General features: G+C 44.5%; 1 protein-coding gene across 2 annotated transcripts; it reads left to right on the top strand.

The window, feature by feature from the left end:
- The first annotated feature begins 2643 nt into the window (after positions 1–2643).
- LOC129383130 (uncharacterized) lies at positions 2644–16101 on the top strand. Of its 2 annotated transcripts, XM_055067452.2 has the most exons (4): positions 2667–2891; positions 7507–7665; positions 10429–10560; positions 14704–16101. In XM_055067452.2, the coding sequence occupies exons 2-4, from the start codon at positions 7516–7518 to the stop codon at positions 14896–14898; spliced, it is 477 nt and encodes a 158-aa protein (XP_054923427.2). In that variant the 5' UTR covers positions 2667–2891; positions 7507–7515; the 3' UTR covers positions 14899–16101. The 2 variants fall into 2 exon arrangements, 1 of the variants encoding a protein (XP_054923427.2); XR_008611041.2 differs by lacking the exons at positions 7507–7665; positions 10429–10560; positions 14704–16101 and adding an exon at positions 4066–4643 and having other exon boundaries at positions 2644–2891.
- Positions 16102–19494: the final 3393 nt, after the last annotated feature.

Below are 19494 nucleotides of genomic sequence, written 5' to 3'. Positions count from 1 at the left end.
TGTATTGTCGTTCTGTTATTTTTTGTAAAAACAAATTAAACTACATTCCAACTATTGCGCACAACGTTTGTTCACCATCAAGTTTGAAGAATTATCGATGACGCGTCTTGGATAGCCAATCGGATAGCTCGCCCAATTGACGTCAGTTGGTCTAAATACGTCAATTGCGAGTGGGCGGCTGAAAACTCAGGTGAGCGGCGCCGCTGCGATCAGACAGAGATGCACCATTTTAAAACCTTATTATAAATTTCACACTTTACGCAGAGCGCTTCAATGCGTCGCCTAATGATCAAAGAACCTACGCTAACGACTGAGCACGTTTGCACAAAATCGTGAAAATCGTTTCCCTGTCCCATTAATGTTGAATACGTTAATTACGCGGGGTTATCTCTTGACTTCTCGTAGCGGTATAAAAGCAATAACTAGATATATTATACAGCCTTCCTTTTTTAATTCCAACGCAGATTGTTCACGGTGGACGGCTTCATTGTGCGCACGCATTTCTCGGACGATGAGTTTCAGAGCAACTACAGCGAATGCTGGACCTCGGGGCCTGCACCATACGAACTCGAGCGTAACAAGAACAGAAATTTACTCGGCATGGTAAGATTGAAAATGTGAATGCAACAAATGCATCACATGTATTGGAAAAGCCGAAGATTAGTTTGCAAAAATGGCGTGAATGTTATACCTCACCAAACAAATAATGAATTCGGTTCACATTCTTCGTGCGTGTATTGTCAGATGTTCATGTAAGCTGGCCAAATGGGAAATTGTGAAGGTATTCCTAGCTTTCAATGCTGCAAATAAACTAGGTGGCAATAAAGGCTTCTTCACTCATCCATACACTGTTCATATTCTTTTCCCGCGCTACCTGCAATTTTTCTTGTCTGGTTTCGGTTTATGCTTCATACTACAATACATTATTTGCATGTAAGTAAGTCTGCACAGTTGTACATTTAATAACAATCTAGTTTGGCATATCAGATAAAGTAAGTTATGCCTTCAACAGGCACCCCAGAAATTCATTCCAAAAAGAAAACGTAGTGAAGCCTCATCGCGAATCCTTAAACGTAACAGCGGTTACCTTACATGTTGCTGGAAATGTTGGGCATTCATTCCAGATGTTCTCATTTATACGACGGGTCTCCAATCTTTTTGGCTAGAGGGCCGAGTGGCGGGTAGTGTTAAGGGTCAGAAAACAAACATACAAATAGATAAATAAATGAATAAATACTAGTGACAATAAATTTATAAACAGGTACTGTGCCCATACTGATAACTTAGTTCCAATTAGTAGACACAAGTTATTTAAATGGCTTCCTATTTAATATAGCTGCGTGGATTTTCTGGCATAACGTCAAGAAAGGAGGTCAATAACAATTTTGGGGTTGGAATCTTGCTTTTGCAGAGACGTCCGCGCGGGTGTACTGACGCGACATATTATTACACATTCGCGGTGGCAAAGAACTTCTTCAGATTTCCCGGTAGCAGGCAGTTATTTTGCTTGCTCGCAGTAATTCTTTCTGCATCAATCACATGTCTGTAGAACGTTAACATGGTCTGCAAACCGTAAGCATTCTTTAAATAGTGTCCTTTCATATTGGTGTGTCCTTACCGCAAGACCGGTATTTCTGCGAGACCATGTTGACATTTGTGCATATAGTGCTCACGTTTCGCCAGTGTGGAAGCATAGGCCAGTTATGGTAGTCGTGTCAAGAACAAAATAGCGAAATACATTGGACAGAGGGCGCTCATGATGTTTCCTCTTCGTCTCCGTCCTGTGTATTACGCTCTTTTTTTTTTTTTTCCTAGACAACGTTTACATTTTAACAGGCCACGGCGGCCGCATTTCGATGGGGGTGAAATGCGAAAACGCCCGTGTACTTAGATTTAGATGCATGTTAAAGAACCCCAGGTGGTCGAAATTTCCGGAGTCGCCCACTACGACGTGCCTCATAATCACAAAGTGGTTTTGGCACGTAAAAACCCCGTAATTTAATTTTACATTTTAACAGTTCCCAGAAGAGACTATTCGTGTAAGTTGGAGTACAATATGATATAATTAATACAAGACTCCGAAACGTTATGGGCACACCCTTTTGAAATGTCGCCTCATTTTTCCTCTCAGTTCTTTCTTTCTTCCTATTCTACATTTATTGCATACAGTAGTACATGTGAACGTTTACATGTGAACGAAACAACAGTGATATTTAATTTGGAGCGTTTGCGTCATCCACTCGGTTTGTTGTGCCGTGTTTTTGTGTCGAACCATCCGCGTCTAACATTTATGTAGCGTAATGAAACGTTCGCCAGCGGTGGCTGCACATGGCACGGCCGTGCGGACCGCATCTTGAAAACGATCTGCGAGGCGGACGGAGAGTGTCGACTGCTGATAGCTCCGCGCGCTGCGTTTTCGGCGCTTAGCGTTGAACCATAGCGAAAGGGATAGAACAAGAGCGGACACTCGGCGAAAATTGGAAACAGGAAACACGTGACGCTATAGTATTAACATCGACGAATTGGGGCCGCGAGCATCGAAAAAAAGAAGAATGTGAAATGAGATTAACAGAAATTGTTTTATTTCTTTTTATTCTTTCCCCGAAAAATTAAAAAGTATCTGCGTATAAATTAAATTAAACTTTGCGGCTTACTTCCGTTGCCTAGCGACAGGCGAACCGGCGAATGACGATCCAGATGTTTGCGTCATTCGTCAGACACACCGCCGAAGCGAGCGAGACCGGCCGCGCATCTGAGCGTTGGACTGTTCGGGTACCCGTCTGCCTGTTTTTCTATTTTGGGATTTAGCCTGGTTTGGTGGCCTCCCGGCGAATTATTGCGTTCATTCGGAACTTCGACATGGCAGCACTGCACTATTGGACTACGGCAAGGTGAGAAACTTTGTTCGACAGTCTGCGACGCACTTCAAGCAATTAGGCTTACTGCCCGGCACCTAAGCTAGACTTGTGACGCAGTTAACGAAAAACAGCGTGGCTGTCGTGGAGCAGTTAAATTGAATTAAAGAATCGTACTGGGAGATGTTTGCGATGCTTCCTATAAGCCTCAATATTATTTTAACTAATTTCGGTAGTTTTTGGGCACGCTAGTCGCACAGGGTGCTGTGACTCAGTTTCGCGTGTACTGAATTTTACTGCGACAAGTTTTGGCGCTTTCTCTGACTGCCAACATTATTGAAACTAATTTCATTACTTTTTGGGCTACCTTTCGAGCGCAGTGGGCGCGCCTGGCGCTGTGACTCTGTTAGCGAAAATCAGCTCTGCCGTGGTGCGCGGTTTCGCGCTTTAATGCACTGACAAGTTCATGGCGCTTTTCTTTCTCTGACGCCCAACATTGTTGAAAATTATTTTCGATACCTTTATGTTATGAGGCCCGCTCGCCGCGCCTGTTGTGACGCAGCGAAAAGCAGCTCGGCCGTGGTGACAATTAGTTTGGCGCGTACTGAATCTTACTGCGACAAGTTTGTGGCAATTTTTATGACCCCGCAACAATTTAAGCCTTCTTTCGGTACCCACGCTTGTGGAAAACGCGACGAGCAATCGCCAAGAGTGATAACACGGGAGTGCGTTGCTTGCGCCTGCAGAACGCACAAGAGATAAGCCAAGGAACTCAAACACCAGGAACTAGTAGCTCGAAAATTCTGTCTTCTGAACGGCACCCACGCATTTTGTCTTGAGTGCGAGTAGAAGGAATTCTGCGAGCGTCCAGCATGCTCTAGTTGAGAGCCTGTGTGGTGGCCACCTCTGTGTATTCGTAGCGTACTATCGCGTCGTATGTGGCCAAGTTCGCGAAACGCGCCGTTGCCCACGCATTCGTGCTATTAAAGTGTAGGAAATAAGTATTGGGAAGAGGGGAATGCTTGGAATTAGAATGTGTTTGTGGTATGTACGGTATTGCTTGGGATGAGTGGGGTATTTTCTACGCCGTGTGTGTAAATACGAACTGCTTTTGTTTGTAATGCCGCCCACTCACCACTTTCGCACGCTTCGCCTCTACAGGCATTATTCTTACATGTTAAAACCAAAATAATGCTTGTAATTTTTTCAGCTCACGTCGTCTGGTGGAGCTTCCTGCTGAAACTACTGCTGCTTACCTAGTGCCACAACGCACAGAAAGCCCAATGCACAATGCACAAAAAGCCCGCGACGAGCATTTACAAAAAATAAAATAAACGTTAATTTTTCCTCATTTCACAAGATGTCTTGCGTCTTTATGAAATTGCACGTGGCACATATTCAATGGAAGCTTGTGAAAATCGTTCGCAATCAATCTTACTTAATAAAATGATTTGCAAATAAATAATAAGTAAATAAATAAATAAATATATAAATAAGCAAAAAAAAAACGTAGCCGGCGTGACGCGCACCAGCTAGTATTCAAAACGCGCGCGCACAAAACCGGAAGTGTGCTTCAGGTTTTAACATCCACGGCTTGGGTGCGCTGCAGTCAATTCGGCCGCTAGGCTCTATGGGAGTGTCCGCTCTTGTATTCCTTTCTCTATGGTTGAACAGAGATGCGAGGGCCCGTATCTTGAAAGCGATAAGCGAAAGTGGCAGGGTGCGGCATGTGCTAAGAGCTTCGTGAGCGCTACGTTCTCGGCGCTTCATTCGCTTTGAAGTGGCAGGCAGCACGAAGGTAAAAGAGCTCGCTGCAGCGGGCTTTATCTTGAAAGCGATCGTCTTACGTGACGAACGGATGGAGGGGCGGACGGAGGACGAAAGGCCTTTCTCGTGGAGTAAGTATAGAAATGCTTACGCATTTAAAATGTGGTTGCCTAACCACGTTAGGGAAAACGGGGGTGGTGGCGTAGACTTCAACACTGGCAACTTGCTGGTGACCTAAAGGGATTCGGGAGATGACAAAGGGATGTCACGTGGCACGCCCTGTGGCCCCGATAACGCTTGCGATACCCGTGCGCTGCCCACGAACGGAAGGTTTCCCCCTCTCTCCAAACTTACTTGACGCCGCCTGCGCCCGACGCAACGTTTGTCGCGCGTGCGAAGGTGGTGGGACATGAGCATTGCAATAAGTTAAACTCGAAGTTTACGCCATCTCCCTAAAATTTATTTTCACTCCGACGGTTAACTGCGCTTATGGGGAAAGTGGACGGGACTCGGGTAAACGTCAATGAGGTTGCTCATGGCTTGGCACCAGGACTTGCTAACCATGACAGTCACAACCGAGCAGTTCACCATCAAGCCAGAAAATATAGAGATTGTTTAATAACTTACAATGATATTACCAAACATTACTATCTAGGACGCAGGCAGTTTCATTGCCACATTCAAAACTGAACAGGGCTCAGGCAGTCTCGCTGTGCTTATTGCAAACAGGTACATATCCCACACCGTACCACATTAATAAAATATATGTAGAGATGGAGATTAAGATGGACTGCAAGGATTGTAATGGCACCATTGGAATCAGACATATGCTGGCGGGTGTCTTGCGACTCTCCCCAACCTCATTGAAGAATGGACACAGTGGGAAAAAAGTAGTCAAAGCCCACTGTTTCAAGACAAACTTAGGGCCGTCCAGAGGGCCCAGGATGTCGCTGAAGGGTTTGGCCTGATAGTGCCAACGTTGGAGCGGCCCACCTTGGCTTAAAAAATCGAGCCTCCGGAACTTATTTCAATAAAAGTGTTCACACACACATACTCCAACGTATTTGGTATCTACTGCCTAGTACGATCTTTGTTGCATTGGAGACAAAGCTAGTGGGTGCGTTGCGCTCAAAATAAAGATCATGGATTGCTTCATAAAACACGGTCGCCCTTTCCTAATTTAGGTACTCATCCCTTAACATAGCGCCATGTCACAGTGTGTATGGACGGAGGCACTGTTTGGAATGAAGTACCTAGAAATTCGAAACTTCAGCAGGAAAACCTTTATCGTTGAAACAATGTTACGCTTGAGTAGCTGGAAATGGTTCGTCCTTGAGCATGATGACAGTTCTTTCTAGACGTGTGTACATTATCGTATATTTGTCATTGCGAACTTTACCTTATATTCCCTATGAAACTGCACAATGCGCACTTGCCATTTTTGCAGGCTATAATGTTTAAAGGGCCCCTCACCATGTCACACAGCAAATTTTGGTCATATGCGTCAAGTTGTTACATGTCCTCTAGGGAGCGTTCTGCCGCAAAAATGGCCGAGATAGAATATTACAGTGCCGCGAACCCATGATTTCAGCAGGCGGGCTCCACTGCCAAGCAAGACGCTCTCCCCATTCGCCCCGCCCCGTCTAGCCTCCGCTAGCGAAATTCCTTCCCTGCGTTCTCCGATACCCGAGCTTGAGGAACGCGTGACGCATATTTCACAGGCCCCGCCTTCATTCTTTCTCTCCTCGTTTTTTTTTTTTTTTTTCGGCGCCACGTACTTCCGCTCACATGCGTCGCTCGCGAGCTGTTCTTTCGTTCGCGCGGCGCACGATTTTGCACGCTGTGCCCAAAGACACATGACTAGCGGTATAATTCAGTGCTACACGAATACTGAGGCAGAAACAGCGGATCGCAGAGTATGTTCCCGCGCTGGAACACAGTAGAAAATGGCATAGTTTCGGTACCTGCGCACGTGAATGTACGACCGTGGAAAGAAGCGGACGAAGCGGAAGTACATATCTCTTGCACCGGTGCGAAATAAAACAAAGAACACGCAGACATTCCGTTTGTGTATTTTGTTATTTCTATGAACTTCCATTCGTCAATTCAAGCAACAGATCACACAAATAACAGATGGTGACTTAAATACTTCTCGAAGTCACGTGTCACCACTAGCGATGCCACACTGCGGACCCGAGTACGTTGACGCAGAGACGCGAGTACGTCACCATCCAGCTTGGAGCGCGGCGGCCGCGAGGAGAAGGAAAAACGGCACTCTGTTTGAAATTTTAGATATTTCCGCGGCGCGTAGCGATGTAATACTTTGTAGACACGATCGTTATCACGCAATGTATGCTTTGCGCTTGTCAGCTCAATATTGCCCGACCTGGTGATGGGCCCTTTAAATAAATACTAGAGTTTTGCATGCCAGAACAACGGGATTACTATGAAGCACGCTGCAGTACAGGGGGGGGGGGGGGGGGGGGGTGAGCCGAATCTGCATTAATGATGACCCTTGGGTTCCTTAACGTGCATTCAATGCGAAGTACATGAACGTTCTTTGATTTCGCTCCTACCGAAATGCGCCTGCCACAGCCGGGATTAGATCCCGCGTCGTCGGGCATAGCAGCCGAACACCAAAGCCAGTACGCCACCACGACGCTAATTTTTGGACACTATTCTGCCTAACTTTGTATGAAATTAATTTACGAAGATAAATCTGTAGCGTTTATGTTGCATCTTTAGTGAACTATGTACTAGCCGATAAAGCTACTGGTCCTTCCATATTTTTTGCTGTCTAATATACTCCTAAATAAATGAAATGAAATAAAATAAAATAAGATCTCACTAAGAATTATATGATGAAAACTCTGAATTCTTTAAGGTACCAACCATGGACGTCCTGCGCACCATGCCGTGGCTCCCTGTACCTTCTCTGGCAGTGTCGTTCACCATGTGCACTCGCATGTACAAGCCGAAGTCGGCGCTGAACATTGATTCGAAGTGTGAAGACAGCATGATGCCACCGAATAGCACAGCGGAAGTACGTTGTTCGCCATTATTGTATTTGTTTTTATTTCTTTTGTGATAAGTGATGCGATAACGTAAAGCTATTTCAAACTGCTTCTGTTGCATGCATGCAATAAGCCCTTCGCGATAGCGCAAAAATGTTTCGGGCTACCCCAGCTTCGCTTGTGTGTCACGCGACGTCACGAAAAGCGCGAGAACACGTCATCTTATATGACGTATGCGCACTGATCATGCATGCTAGATGGAACAAAATAAAAATTATTATTTCGAATTCCACACCTTATTTGCCTTTAGCCCTCTGCTATAGGTTGACGATGTCTGCGTATACCTATGGGTCTGGCACTGGCTTCCTTCAGCTGCGGGGGTGAACGGAATCATTCGAGCAAAATAAAAATTTTACGTGGCAGTATAGCGTTGCGGAGCCCTTTTGACACGTATACGGCATCGCTCTACCAACTCTTTTTCCCTGAGTATCCGTTTTAGCGATATTTTTAGCGTTACGTTGCACACCGCCGCAATTTTCGACCAGCCACCGCAAACTGAGCAAGGGAAAGCGGGCCAGTCCCAGGCGTCGGCAACACCCTCCTATTTCGGTTATCTACTTTCACTGCGCTAGCTCGGCCCCACCGAAACCCTCTCCATTTCCGCGCGCTCCTCACCTCTTCACACTCAATTAGGTTAAGGATGGGTCAGACTTATCTGACGCCTTCCCACCTGCGTGACGGCATTTAGAGATAGCGCGAGCTTTGCCCACTTCCTGTGAGGTGCAATTGCGGCATCACCAGCCACATACCAAGATTTTGTCCCAAATGCAGATTCAATTGTACTGTTTCATTATATATATATATATATATATATATATATATATATATATATATATATATACTAACTGTTTCACACAAGGAGGTTCCCCAGTTATAAAATGTGGCGGGTGCTTGTTTGGGGCCCTTCTCTCCGCTCATTGAACGAAAACAATTCGAACGTAGTGTACACGGATCACCTCACTCGCTGTATTCATATATCGATTCTATCGGCCAACCGATATATCGGTCAAACGCCTGACATCACAACTTCCGGCTGGCGATTTCGTTTCGCTGTGAACCAGCACATAAGCGCAGTCTATCACAGATACTGGCCACCACACTTTACAGATCGTTGTTCTATGCAGCTTTAGCAAAATAATAAGTGCGTTGTCGTTGCACGCCTCATCATACGTATCCAGGAATTTTGAAGGTTGTACTTGCGACTATATATATGTCTAACGTTGCCGCAGTGCACCAACGTTCCTTAAAGGCAGCAATTTTAAGAGCGATATTTAAAAAAGGCCGCCAAGATTTGAATACATTTCAGTTAGCGACGTTGATAGGCCACGCCCTTCTAGTGACATGCATATTTGCGCCACTTATTCGTAACTTTCCTTCAGTGTTATAGTAGTGTTTTAATCCAGACCAAAAATTCTGCTATAACGCATGCAAATACGTTACAAGTGCCGTAAGCACGCGTGCTAGTAAAAGGGCGTGCCCTCTCGACGTTGCCAAGCTAAAGGTATTAAATTCGGGCGGCCCTCTGAAATATAATCTTTGGAATATACTGCTCATTGAGGTATGCTGGTGTGATCCGGTGAAGTTCTACAGATAGTTGAATGGGCACTGTAGAAAATTCCTGAACAGGAGGGCACAACAAAATTGCGAGACTTGGGTCCCGCATGTGGCCATTCTGAAGCCATTATTAATGTCTGAAGCTCACTCAAGAATCAGTGAGGGAGGAAGTAATACCATACATTTATAACTGAGCAAGAGAACATTTGCGAAGATCAAATAGGGTGACTATACAATCATGCCTTTGCGTTGTGTGGGTCTAACCATCTCGTCTTTAAGAATAGCACTCGCTCTTGTACGTAACATTAACTTCAGGGCTCTAACAGGTAGGATGGATTCCTTACTTCACTTTATATAAAAGATTTTGCAAGTATAAATATTTGGCGAGATCTAGGCAGTTTCGATGTCTCGGTGTTGTCGTGATATGTGTAATCGAGAATACAAAAAAAAAAGAATAGGTTTCTTCTACCTTATCAGGGCGTCGGATGTCAAACTCGCCGCTGATGAATATTCGTTGTTTCAGTCTTGGTTCAACGTACCTCTTCAAAATCCCAACATTTTTATAGCGATCAGTGCATTCTTAATGAAAATAGTAAAATCATTTGCCTGGACTGTCACTACAGAGCGCTTATGTCTTACACAGAGAATCTGTTCCGCCATCTATCCAATCCTAACTTTGAAAACAACCGTCTTATTATACTCTTCGTTCTCTGAGGATTGGCGAGAGCAGTCATTGATAATGCTGGTCAGCCGGGAAGAAAATGAGCCCGGCATGACGATGGCACTTGCCTCTACGGCATTTGTCTACTTCAGCTATTTCGGAAGAGGGCGGGGTGGGAGAGAATTTAAACCAAGATGCAACAATAATAGTGGAGGCGAATTCAGGAAAGCGGTATCCAGCCTGCGCAGCGTAACGCATTGTCTATCTTTAGTTATTACAGGGTCCGTAACTTAGCTCACTGCGCTTTTGAGCGGTCTGTAGATTTCTATTCTACTTTAGGCTATAAATATTTTCTTTGTAGCCTTCTTAATGCCATTTAAACGCGTTATTTTGTGAAAAAAAGACGATGGTATTCAAATGATACGCAACTTCTCTAAACTACAGCCACCACGTGTATGTAATTTCTTCCGTAGACATTCTATGCCATGTAACACTCCCATGCTCTTTCCTTTTCCAGTTTTGCAACTTCGGTATAGAAGCTTACCGGTCCCCCATGTTGAATGTGAAACAACACACAATTTACGCCATAACAGGTGGACGACCCGACCTGCTGGCAACCTACGATAACGCCGATACCATAAATTGGAAGGTAAGGTTAGCATTTTGTAGAAATCGATGCTGGCCTGGCATAGTGCCACGATTCTGTCCCACTTCTGTCCCATTTCTGTCCCATTTCCGTCCCTTTCCACGATTTACAAGCTGTTCCAATTGCACTCCAACACCGTTATTGCACCTATCAGCCGGTCGGGAGTGGTATATAAGGCGGAAAAAATGATATCAACTCAAAAGGAATTACAACAATGTGCAAGCACTATGTAAACAAGCACGCTGAAACTTGCAGACATAAAATGGTTGCTGCTGTTCAGCGTGGCCTGCATGCGCTGCGGTCCGTGTTCAAGTTAAATACATCTTGCGTTTCTGTCACCGTGATGTACTTACAGGCGGAGTGTTACAAGGAGACGACTTTTGTTTTAGTCATGGCTCTTTTTTAGGACCAAAAGTTATACATTCCGGTTGAGCTCCAGGAAAACGAAGAAGGTTCTTGTTTGCGAGAAAACGTCTTGCCTCAAAGGTCTGTATGCACGTAAGCTTGCCCTGGTACAGAGCTCATCAAGGATGCACAGAACTGCACGTACAAAATACAAAGGACGATGCATGCAGACCTCGAAGGACGCCATTACGTAGTAGACCTTACTGAAGGAACGGTTTCTTGGATTGCTGTTTCAAGTGCAAAGCCAATGCCAGGGGCAGACCAATATGATTACTGGCCTGTCATAATAAAGACAACCACTTTGGTTTAACTGTGAGTTTTAAAGGGCACCATCAACTAATGCGAAACGCATACCGCATCCATTTGTAGCCTTTTTTGGACAGTTGTTTACATAGTCAGAACGTTTGTCCATGTGCTCAATTAATTAAGCGTGCATATTGCGCTGTATCCAAAATCTTCAGCATACAGAAGTTCGACGACAACTAATACGGATACCATAAGGATAAGCCGGGTTACATTTAACTTAACTGACAACTTATAAAAAAATTGTTTCAGCTTTAGCGCCACTCTATGTATCAACTCATGCTCAAAGAAAGTTTACTAATAGGCGGTAAGTCAATAACCGTACTTTTGATGGGCAGCGCTTGCAGCCGCAAGTAGATTTCTTGTTGTCGTTAGAATGTACGGAACACTGAATGCGAAAATGATGTGATCTTCAAAGACAGTGACAAATAACTGCATGACTGACACGCACAACTGAGTTGCTACATTGGCATAACAAGCTCCACGTTTGTATGTCAAGGCATTAAGTGTAACGCCAATATTTTTATCTATTTAGGAAGAAACGTCCATCGATGTTATACTAAGAAGGAGTTTTACCTTGCGACTGCGTACGATCTCTCTTTTCAAATACATGTGAAACATGCATATGCTCTCATTCGACTACCACTAAATTAATTTCAGCGAAATGTATTGTGTTTAACAGTGAGTGCCAAATATTATTTAGTGTCAAAAAAGAGTGTTTGACTTAGTGTCTCGAATAAGTTTCTTACATGAATTGGCAAAAAGTATAAAGTTCAACAAATTAAAACGCTTGCTTCATAAGGTTGCAAAGCTGCATCAAAGCTGGTTTATTTCACTTCTGTAAGCTACATCTGTTCACCTAAAGCAGAAAATTCGTTATATTTGTTTACAGATTAAGTGAAATTATTAAACTGCGTACAACAATTTTGCAACCGGCTGCAAGTGATGTTTTTCACCACTTTCATTCCCCGTTTCCTTATTATTTCTATATTTCAAATAGAACCACACATAACTTTTTCAACCATTTCTTTGGTGTCGTTAGGTTTCATATGGTTCTGACCTGCGCAAGTCTGGAACCTAGGCCCCCCTAATTCTTCAGGCTCGTTACATTATATTCTTTTTCTGAATATATAGGATTATCACGTCCAGTAACCTTAGAGACATAGGGCAGCCATCCTTACAGCACGAAAGATCAGCTCAATATCATTAAAGAGATGTGATATACGCAGTGCCAGTAGTGGCCCAGACAGGAAAACTGGCGCGGTTTGTATGGGTCAACTTTGTTTTTCGCATAGAAATAAGCACAAAGACCATAATTAGACATTAAAAACATGTATGCCGGTAAGATATTGTTACGGGGATGTCGTGAGTATATAAAACCTATATTTACAATATATATACAGGATAAGTCAGAATAGCTAAGATGGCTGACCACCAACAACACGCAGCAGCCAGCGTCTCAGATCTTCTCCTTCGTTTCTCTTCTCTCTCATCCTTACATAACAATATTTCTCCCGCTTCGAAGTGCATCCCATAAGCGGTGAAAATTTTTGTGGCAGCAGACTCATCTTAATTTCAATAGGCCGATTGAATATCGGAAATATATGTAGGCCTTGGAAATTGGGTTGTAGTTTCGCGCAATGGAATAGTGATTTGGAAATGCGCATTTTATAAGTCATTTTAATACAGGGCATTGATAAAATCGTTATAGCCTCATTCCAGGCACTTCAGGGTAGGTAGGTCGCTGTCTCACCTAATTCCGGTCCTTCTTAATAAAAAGAAATACGCGACATATGGCATAATGAAATCTCGTCCTTTAAGCACAACAGCTTGATGTTCTATCCCGTAGGCCGCGCTCGCACGCTCACTTACCCTAGCCAAGGTCAACTATATACTCTATGAAACGTTTGGCGTATGCCTCACCTACCAGTTCTCTGATGACAGGTAGCGACTTCAGATGTTGAGTTATAGTTCACCGCCTTCAGAATAAGCCTACATTCCAAATCAACGAAGCAGCGAATTCCACGTAGAAACTCTGCGACGTTTTACCGCCTTCATGATCAGGCCATGTTGATTAGGTTTTAACGTTTCTTCGCTGCAGCACGAATACCATGGTTGTTTTAACATAAACCACATGCAGACGTAGGTACGTACGATTGTAAAACACTTAGCCTTAAATGACGACACAATTTCTGTTTCTCTTGCTTGCGCACATCCATTACCAACGGAAAATCCGAAATTCGGCATGCAGTATAAGCGTGCGTCGAAGGGCTTGTGTGGAACCCATGCCGGTCACCGTCTACGATCATCGTTACCATCAGCATCGTCTTGCTTCTGTAGCCACACAAAGGCTCGCGTCACACACGCAGTTTCTTACTTTACACAAACACGTAAGTCGATCTGATAATTCTCTGCAGAGACGCCGACCTTGCTGCATTGCCAACCATCTTCAAAGTGCGTCGCATCCCATTGATTCCTCATCACGTAGCATCTCCTTACTTTCTTTCTTTAATATTCATTGGAGCTCTGCACTCGCGCAAGCTTATCAATAAGTCATATTCTCCTTGTTTTAAAATTCTCAAATGCACCTAATTGTAAGCCCTAAATAGTCACATCTTCACATGGCATCGGGTCTTTGTTAGACTGCTACTCAAAAATCTTTAATTGTGCTCATTGGATAAAACTACAGTATAAGTAATAAGATCTGCAGCCACACTACGATTCAGCGACATTGAGTTCAGTGAACCCATTATTCAACGAGAAAAAGAAAGAACGGCAGGCAAGGTGCAATAAGCTTGCCCCGGAAAAAAAGGCAGTGAAATTTCACCTGCAAAAATAACTGTATTCAACTAAAGAAGAACAAACGAATTCTCGGGGAGAAATGAAAGCCCGAGAAATTTCAGCCGTGTTTTGGGAAAATAGAAAAACGAGACCTGTATGCACTGCATATAAGCTTACTGATATGCTCCTGCTTCCTTTCTGGCAGTGGTCAAACGGTTCAAATAAACGGATATCAAACTCGCTGCAAGACTAATTCTTTTGGGTCCTTCGATTCCATCACGACAATATATTCTGTCTTGTTTTCTAAACTCTGCATGCTCAGATAGTTGCCAAACAGTGTATCCTTCAAGATTGGTTGTGCAATCGCGATAACTGTCAGCATTAAAGCGCACCAGGCGGTACGCCGCCTGGTAGACGGACAGTCGAGCTGCACTCGAATGTCCATAATCTCTCGGCACGTTGTCGCACATTATTCTTGCAGTGAGTCATATTCAATTGGTTCTGTAGGACGCCATGAACAAAATGGCGGATTTCGACGTGTAAGCACGCAACTGACAGTTACGCCTGCGTACAGCGCTTTCGGTAGAGAATTCCTATCATTTTCCTTTTCCTACACGGCACAATTTCATACCGCATAAATCATCTCAATTGGTGCAGATGTGCAGCGTCAAGAGGCGCTACCGCGGAATCTCTCTCGGCATGGCTCTATTCGATATCGAGTGCGAAGACTGGGCCAACGTGTGTCACGCCCATACAAAAGAGTTGGCAAACCAAACCAGAATTCGTGCAGTGGTCGATTACTTCCGCAACAAGGCGACCGTGAGGGTGCACTCCAATGTCAACTGCCCTTGACTGCACGAGAAATAGCCGTGGCCTTTTCCGCTACCCGTCCACGAAGATACCCCGTGTGAATATCTCTGTGTCGTGTTTGTGCCTCGCCACGCCGAATGTGCGTGTAGTGAAGCAGAACAGTATTTCTCAGGTAATGTGAACCTACGCGCCTGAAGTAATGCGAGGAAATGCAGTTGAGTTTTCAATAAAACCTATCTGTCGTTTACTGTATAAAAATATCGAGTGGAAAGCCTAATCTAATTTGTAATTGTGCTCTTGGTGTTTTAGTTATATAATTTCTACTTTGTGTTTTGAAACTGCGGTACACGTCAATTTTTTCCCCATAATTTCTCAATACAGTTGGCAGCTGGTCGAATTGATGTAAGTGCATTTCTAGGAACTACGCGGTAAATGGACACAAATTGAACTTGCCCTGGTGGAATAGCGCGGAGAACTGGATGTTTATTATTGCATCTACAATGATAATTCGCCTTCAAAATGACAGACTTAAGTAAATTAAGTAAGCGAATGCATCTTGGAGTTTCTTTGTTCCTTTACTGTTTATGTGCTTTACTGTGTTGTTCGTAGCAAAAATGTTTTATTGTATAATATATTTCTGTAGGAAAGAATAAGTTTTGATTCATCTTCGGCTTTCTTGTGTACACATTTATGGAGCGCACGGACCATGCAATATTAGAAGAAAAGTACAGTTCTAAGGTATCCTTTAGGGTCGCCAAAGATATGTGTCATTTTCTCAGAATGGAATCAAGCCTAACGAATGAATAAGTAAACTAAGTGCTTCATTGCAAAAGAAGGCTCTGTCATACGTAAGACATGGACACAGCTTGCAGCACTGTAGCCCTGTACTTTTGCAGTCTTAGTTCTTTTGTTGCTGCTAATAGCGGCGTTCGCCAGCGCATTACAACGTCGTTTATAGGACCTGGAATGATTCGCTTTGAAGCCGTGTTAATCGACTGTTTAGGTTCACAGACAGTTAGTTTCAAGGATTGCTGGAGATATTTCACACTTGGGGGATGACGTAACCCTTGTAGCCTTAACCACAGGCCTCAGTCCTGGCCAGCAGCGCGCAGATCACCTCGGCGGTTCCTGTGGAACAGCTTATGAAACAGCTTCTTTGTCTGGAACAGCTTCTTTGTCGTTTATAGTATTAATTGTTACGAAATCTGCACAGTTTCTCTCTAATCCATGAAATTGTCTGTTGAAATAAACTTGGAATTTTTTTCTTTTAACGCCTGACTAGAGAGAGTATCTTCCGGCAAGAAATAATTTTTATGGAACGACTGTTCACTTCAACAGCACCGTGATACTACTTCCATTCGACATCGCAAGAGCTTCTGCTTTGTCTCATCCGGGCCTAAAGACCAAGTTTCGATACGTAATATTTGTGGAGGCAGTCTAAAAGATTTTTGTGTGCGATTTATCGTTCGAATTTTTATGCAATCTGATGAAGTACGCACCAAGTACACTTGGGCAAAGTGAAAACAGAAAGAAATGCGTTCTCAAACATAGCGAAGCAGGTAATTAACGCACGTCACCAGCACAATGAAATGTTGCTAAGCATAATTTAAACAAGAAAGTAGTGGTGGGTTGTTTCGATACTGCAGACGGCACGACTGGCCGACGTACTGATTCGGCACACCCCCTTGAGACTATGAGGGCTGCAGCTGCAGGAGGCTGCTTGGCGTCGCAGCGTTCAGGGAGCGTTAGGTCTTGTGCGTGCAGAGGACATGAAAGAGGCCGTGAAAGAGACTAAAAGCATGGCACCAGGTGGTCTTCCTTCCCCATTTCAACACCTTGTATTAAGGATTTTATTCCTACATGGCAGTGAACATCTTATGTTATATATGCTATCGTGCCCATTTCGATTGTTGTAAAGCATCATGTATCATAGCGTTCCGTTCGCCACTCGATCACTACAAGCCGTTCAGAGATAGAGCGGAAAGAGACATAATTGTTTATAAGGGATTCCTCATCTATGGGAGTGCCGCTGAGCAGCACTCTAATAAAAAAATTATTCTTAGGAAGTAAGTGCGGCTGCAGTTTCAAGAACGAATGAAAAACGTTACGTTTGAATGCGCTTTGACCATTCATAAGAGGCTGAATGTTATACATGGCGACTCATTTAATTTTGCCATTTCCAATAAGAAAAGGCTTCTTCTCTATTTCTCGTTGTATTGCTGAGTACCCCTCCATGGTTGTGGCATGTCTTGAGTCAAGACGAAGTGGAAATTTGAATAAGCGATGAATGAACATATCTTCACTTGTCCAACTGAAACCAATGCATTGCAGGTTAAATTGAATTTTACCTGCAACGCAATGCACTTTGATGAGGATCGTGTCTGTATTTCCATGGGTAATATTTGAGATAACATAACACTCTGAGGTCGACAGAGGTCTGTCTTGGGATACTACCAAATTTTTACGAAATTAACTGGCACACTGTTCGCTATTCGACAGTACATCGTTTCGGAACTTTCGGGCCTATCAAGATTAAAGTTTTGTAGACAAAAAGCGTCTACAAAAGTAAGCTTCAGAAATGTGAAAATATATATGTGTTTGGTATGGGCCACAAGCAATCCTCTATTTAGAAATTTGTAGGATTTTGTCGAGCATTTAACGTGGAGCTATTCTGCTGTATCTCGATTATACAGAAAAACACTTTCACACCCTTATTTGTGTATAAAGAGTTTGGTCCTCTGGCCACCACAATCAGCCTTGAGGGATGCGATGAGGTCGGTCATGGGAAGGATGAAGTTTCTTTTTTTTTTTTTGGGGGGGGGGGGGGGGCGAGTAACCATGATAATTGTTGAGACGGAAGACACAGACACCCCATGAAAAAAAACCTGAGGACACCTAAGTACTTTTCATTCGTTGTGAATGCTAAACCATTATGGTCCAATTGAAGACCGCTGATTGTCCTTTGAGTTTTGCGCTGCGAGTAATGCACCATAGCGGCACATACTACCCAAGCCAACAAGCAGCAGCAGCTTCCGCTGCCAACGCCACATGTCACCGAGGTCCCGCGGGACGAGAGACCGAGGAAGTAGCAGCGGCCACCAAAGCCGACAGGCGAGCGTAGCAGCTAAGTCCAGGGGGTGGGGGGGTTGAGAGAGAAAGATGTGGACCGCGCACCGGCTTCCAAGAGCGAGACGGCGGCACCCGCACGTGCTTGTCACGCGACTACCTCGCCGGCGACAACAAAGCTCGCACCGCGGAGTCGCGTCACCGTATTTACTCCGTCTTGGCACGCTGGCGACGTGGCTTCGCGGCGATGCCATCGCCCCTCACGCAACACCGTTTCGACCGCTGTGCCACGCTGAGGGGCGCTCGTGACGTTTCGTCGCAGCCAATGGGAATTTAGGTGCCGTTTCGCTGCTACACACGAATACTTTTTTTCGCTCAATGGGCAATTATAAGATTTCGTATAAGAACATGAAACTTTAGCAGTTGACGCAGTCAAACTGATGCCAGATATTTGTGAGCACAACGTAATCAGAATTAAAACGCCGTAAGAAACCAGCGCTTCTGTCAACGCAGGTGTAGGTTGGATTGACTGTAGTGCAGAATAAAGCTTTTATCGCTTGAAGGGTAAAGGTGTTAACAACGGAAAAAGCAGACTCCCCGAAAGGGGCGGAACATTTTATATTATACTGGGTGTTTTACCATAAAACTCGCGAGACTTCCGCAGCACGAGTGCTGCGGGATAGGCTCACAGGAACCAGAGACGCCCTACTGCCGGGAACGCTTTCAAGGGGTACAAGAAAGGGTTGCGCTGGCTTGGTTTCAATGCAATTTCATACGTGTACTCAGACCTGTCGCTTCAGTTGACGTCGCCATCGATTTACTTTTCCTCAAAATGGGCCATGGTTCTCTGCAGGTACGGAAATGCATTTTCTTTGTAAAACACTACTCCTTGCTCGACATTTTCTTTATGTAAGGGTCAGTATTCGTACGAGCAGCGAGCCGCAGCTTCAGGCAATCTGAATTATAATACAGTGGCTAGCTGTGCGAGTCGGTACATCTGCATTATTACTTACAGCGCGTATTCCTTACTTTATTACAGCGAAGCTGTTTATGGCTAGCCGATTCGTCCCTACGTCTGTCTGTCGCCTGTACACCAAAAACTCTTCCGGCTCAACTCCATGCACATGCGCAAGAAAATAGAGAGGCGCGCGATTGGCTGTGCCAGTAGTGACTTCGTTGCTCTCCGTTGCAGCCTAGCGCGCGCGCAGCAGTTTCTCTCTGGCTCCGAAATCTTTAAGCCATGCGTCATACATACTCCTGAGGGGCAGGCAGTTTCCGATCAGCAGCGCCTCGAGCAGAACAGGGAACGAGCTCGTCTACGCCATGCCGATGCTGCAGTCCGGGCACAAGAACAGGATGCGGCAGCCTACCGAGCCGTCGTTTAACCCAGTGATAAACATCGGGGCCGCACGTTTCAGGTTCGCTGGTTGACCACGAGTACGGAGTGCTCGGGCAGGGATTTTTTTTCTCTTTTTCTGAATTTTTGCACTACAAAAGTCATGCCTAACATTTCTGGTGTCTGTCCGTTTTTCTCTCATTCCTGCCAACTTTGGTCACATACTAGTCTATGGC

Source organism: Dermacentor andersoni, chromosome 3 (genome assembly GCF_023375885.2).
Source record: "Dermacentor andersoni chromosome 3, qqDerAnde1_hic_scaffold, whole genome shotgun sequence".
NCBI lineage: Eukaryota > Metazoa > Arthropoda > Arachnida > Ixodida > Ixodidae > Dermacentor > Dermacentor andersoni.
Note: the sequence above shows the minus strand (reverse complement) of the source record. Positions and strands in the feature narration are given on the sequence as shown.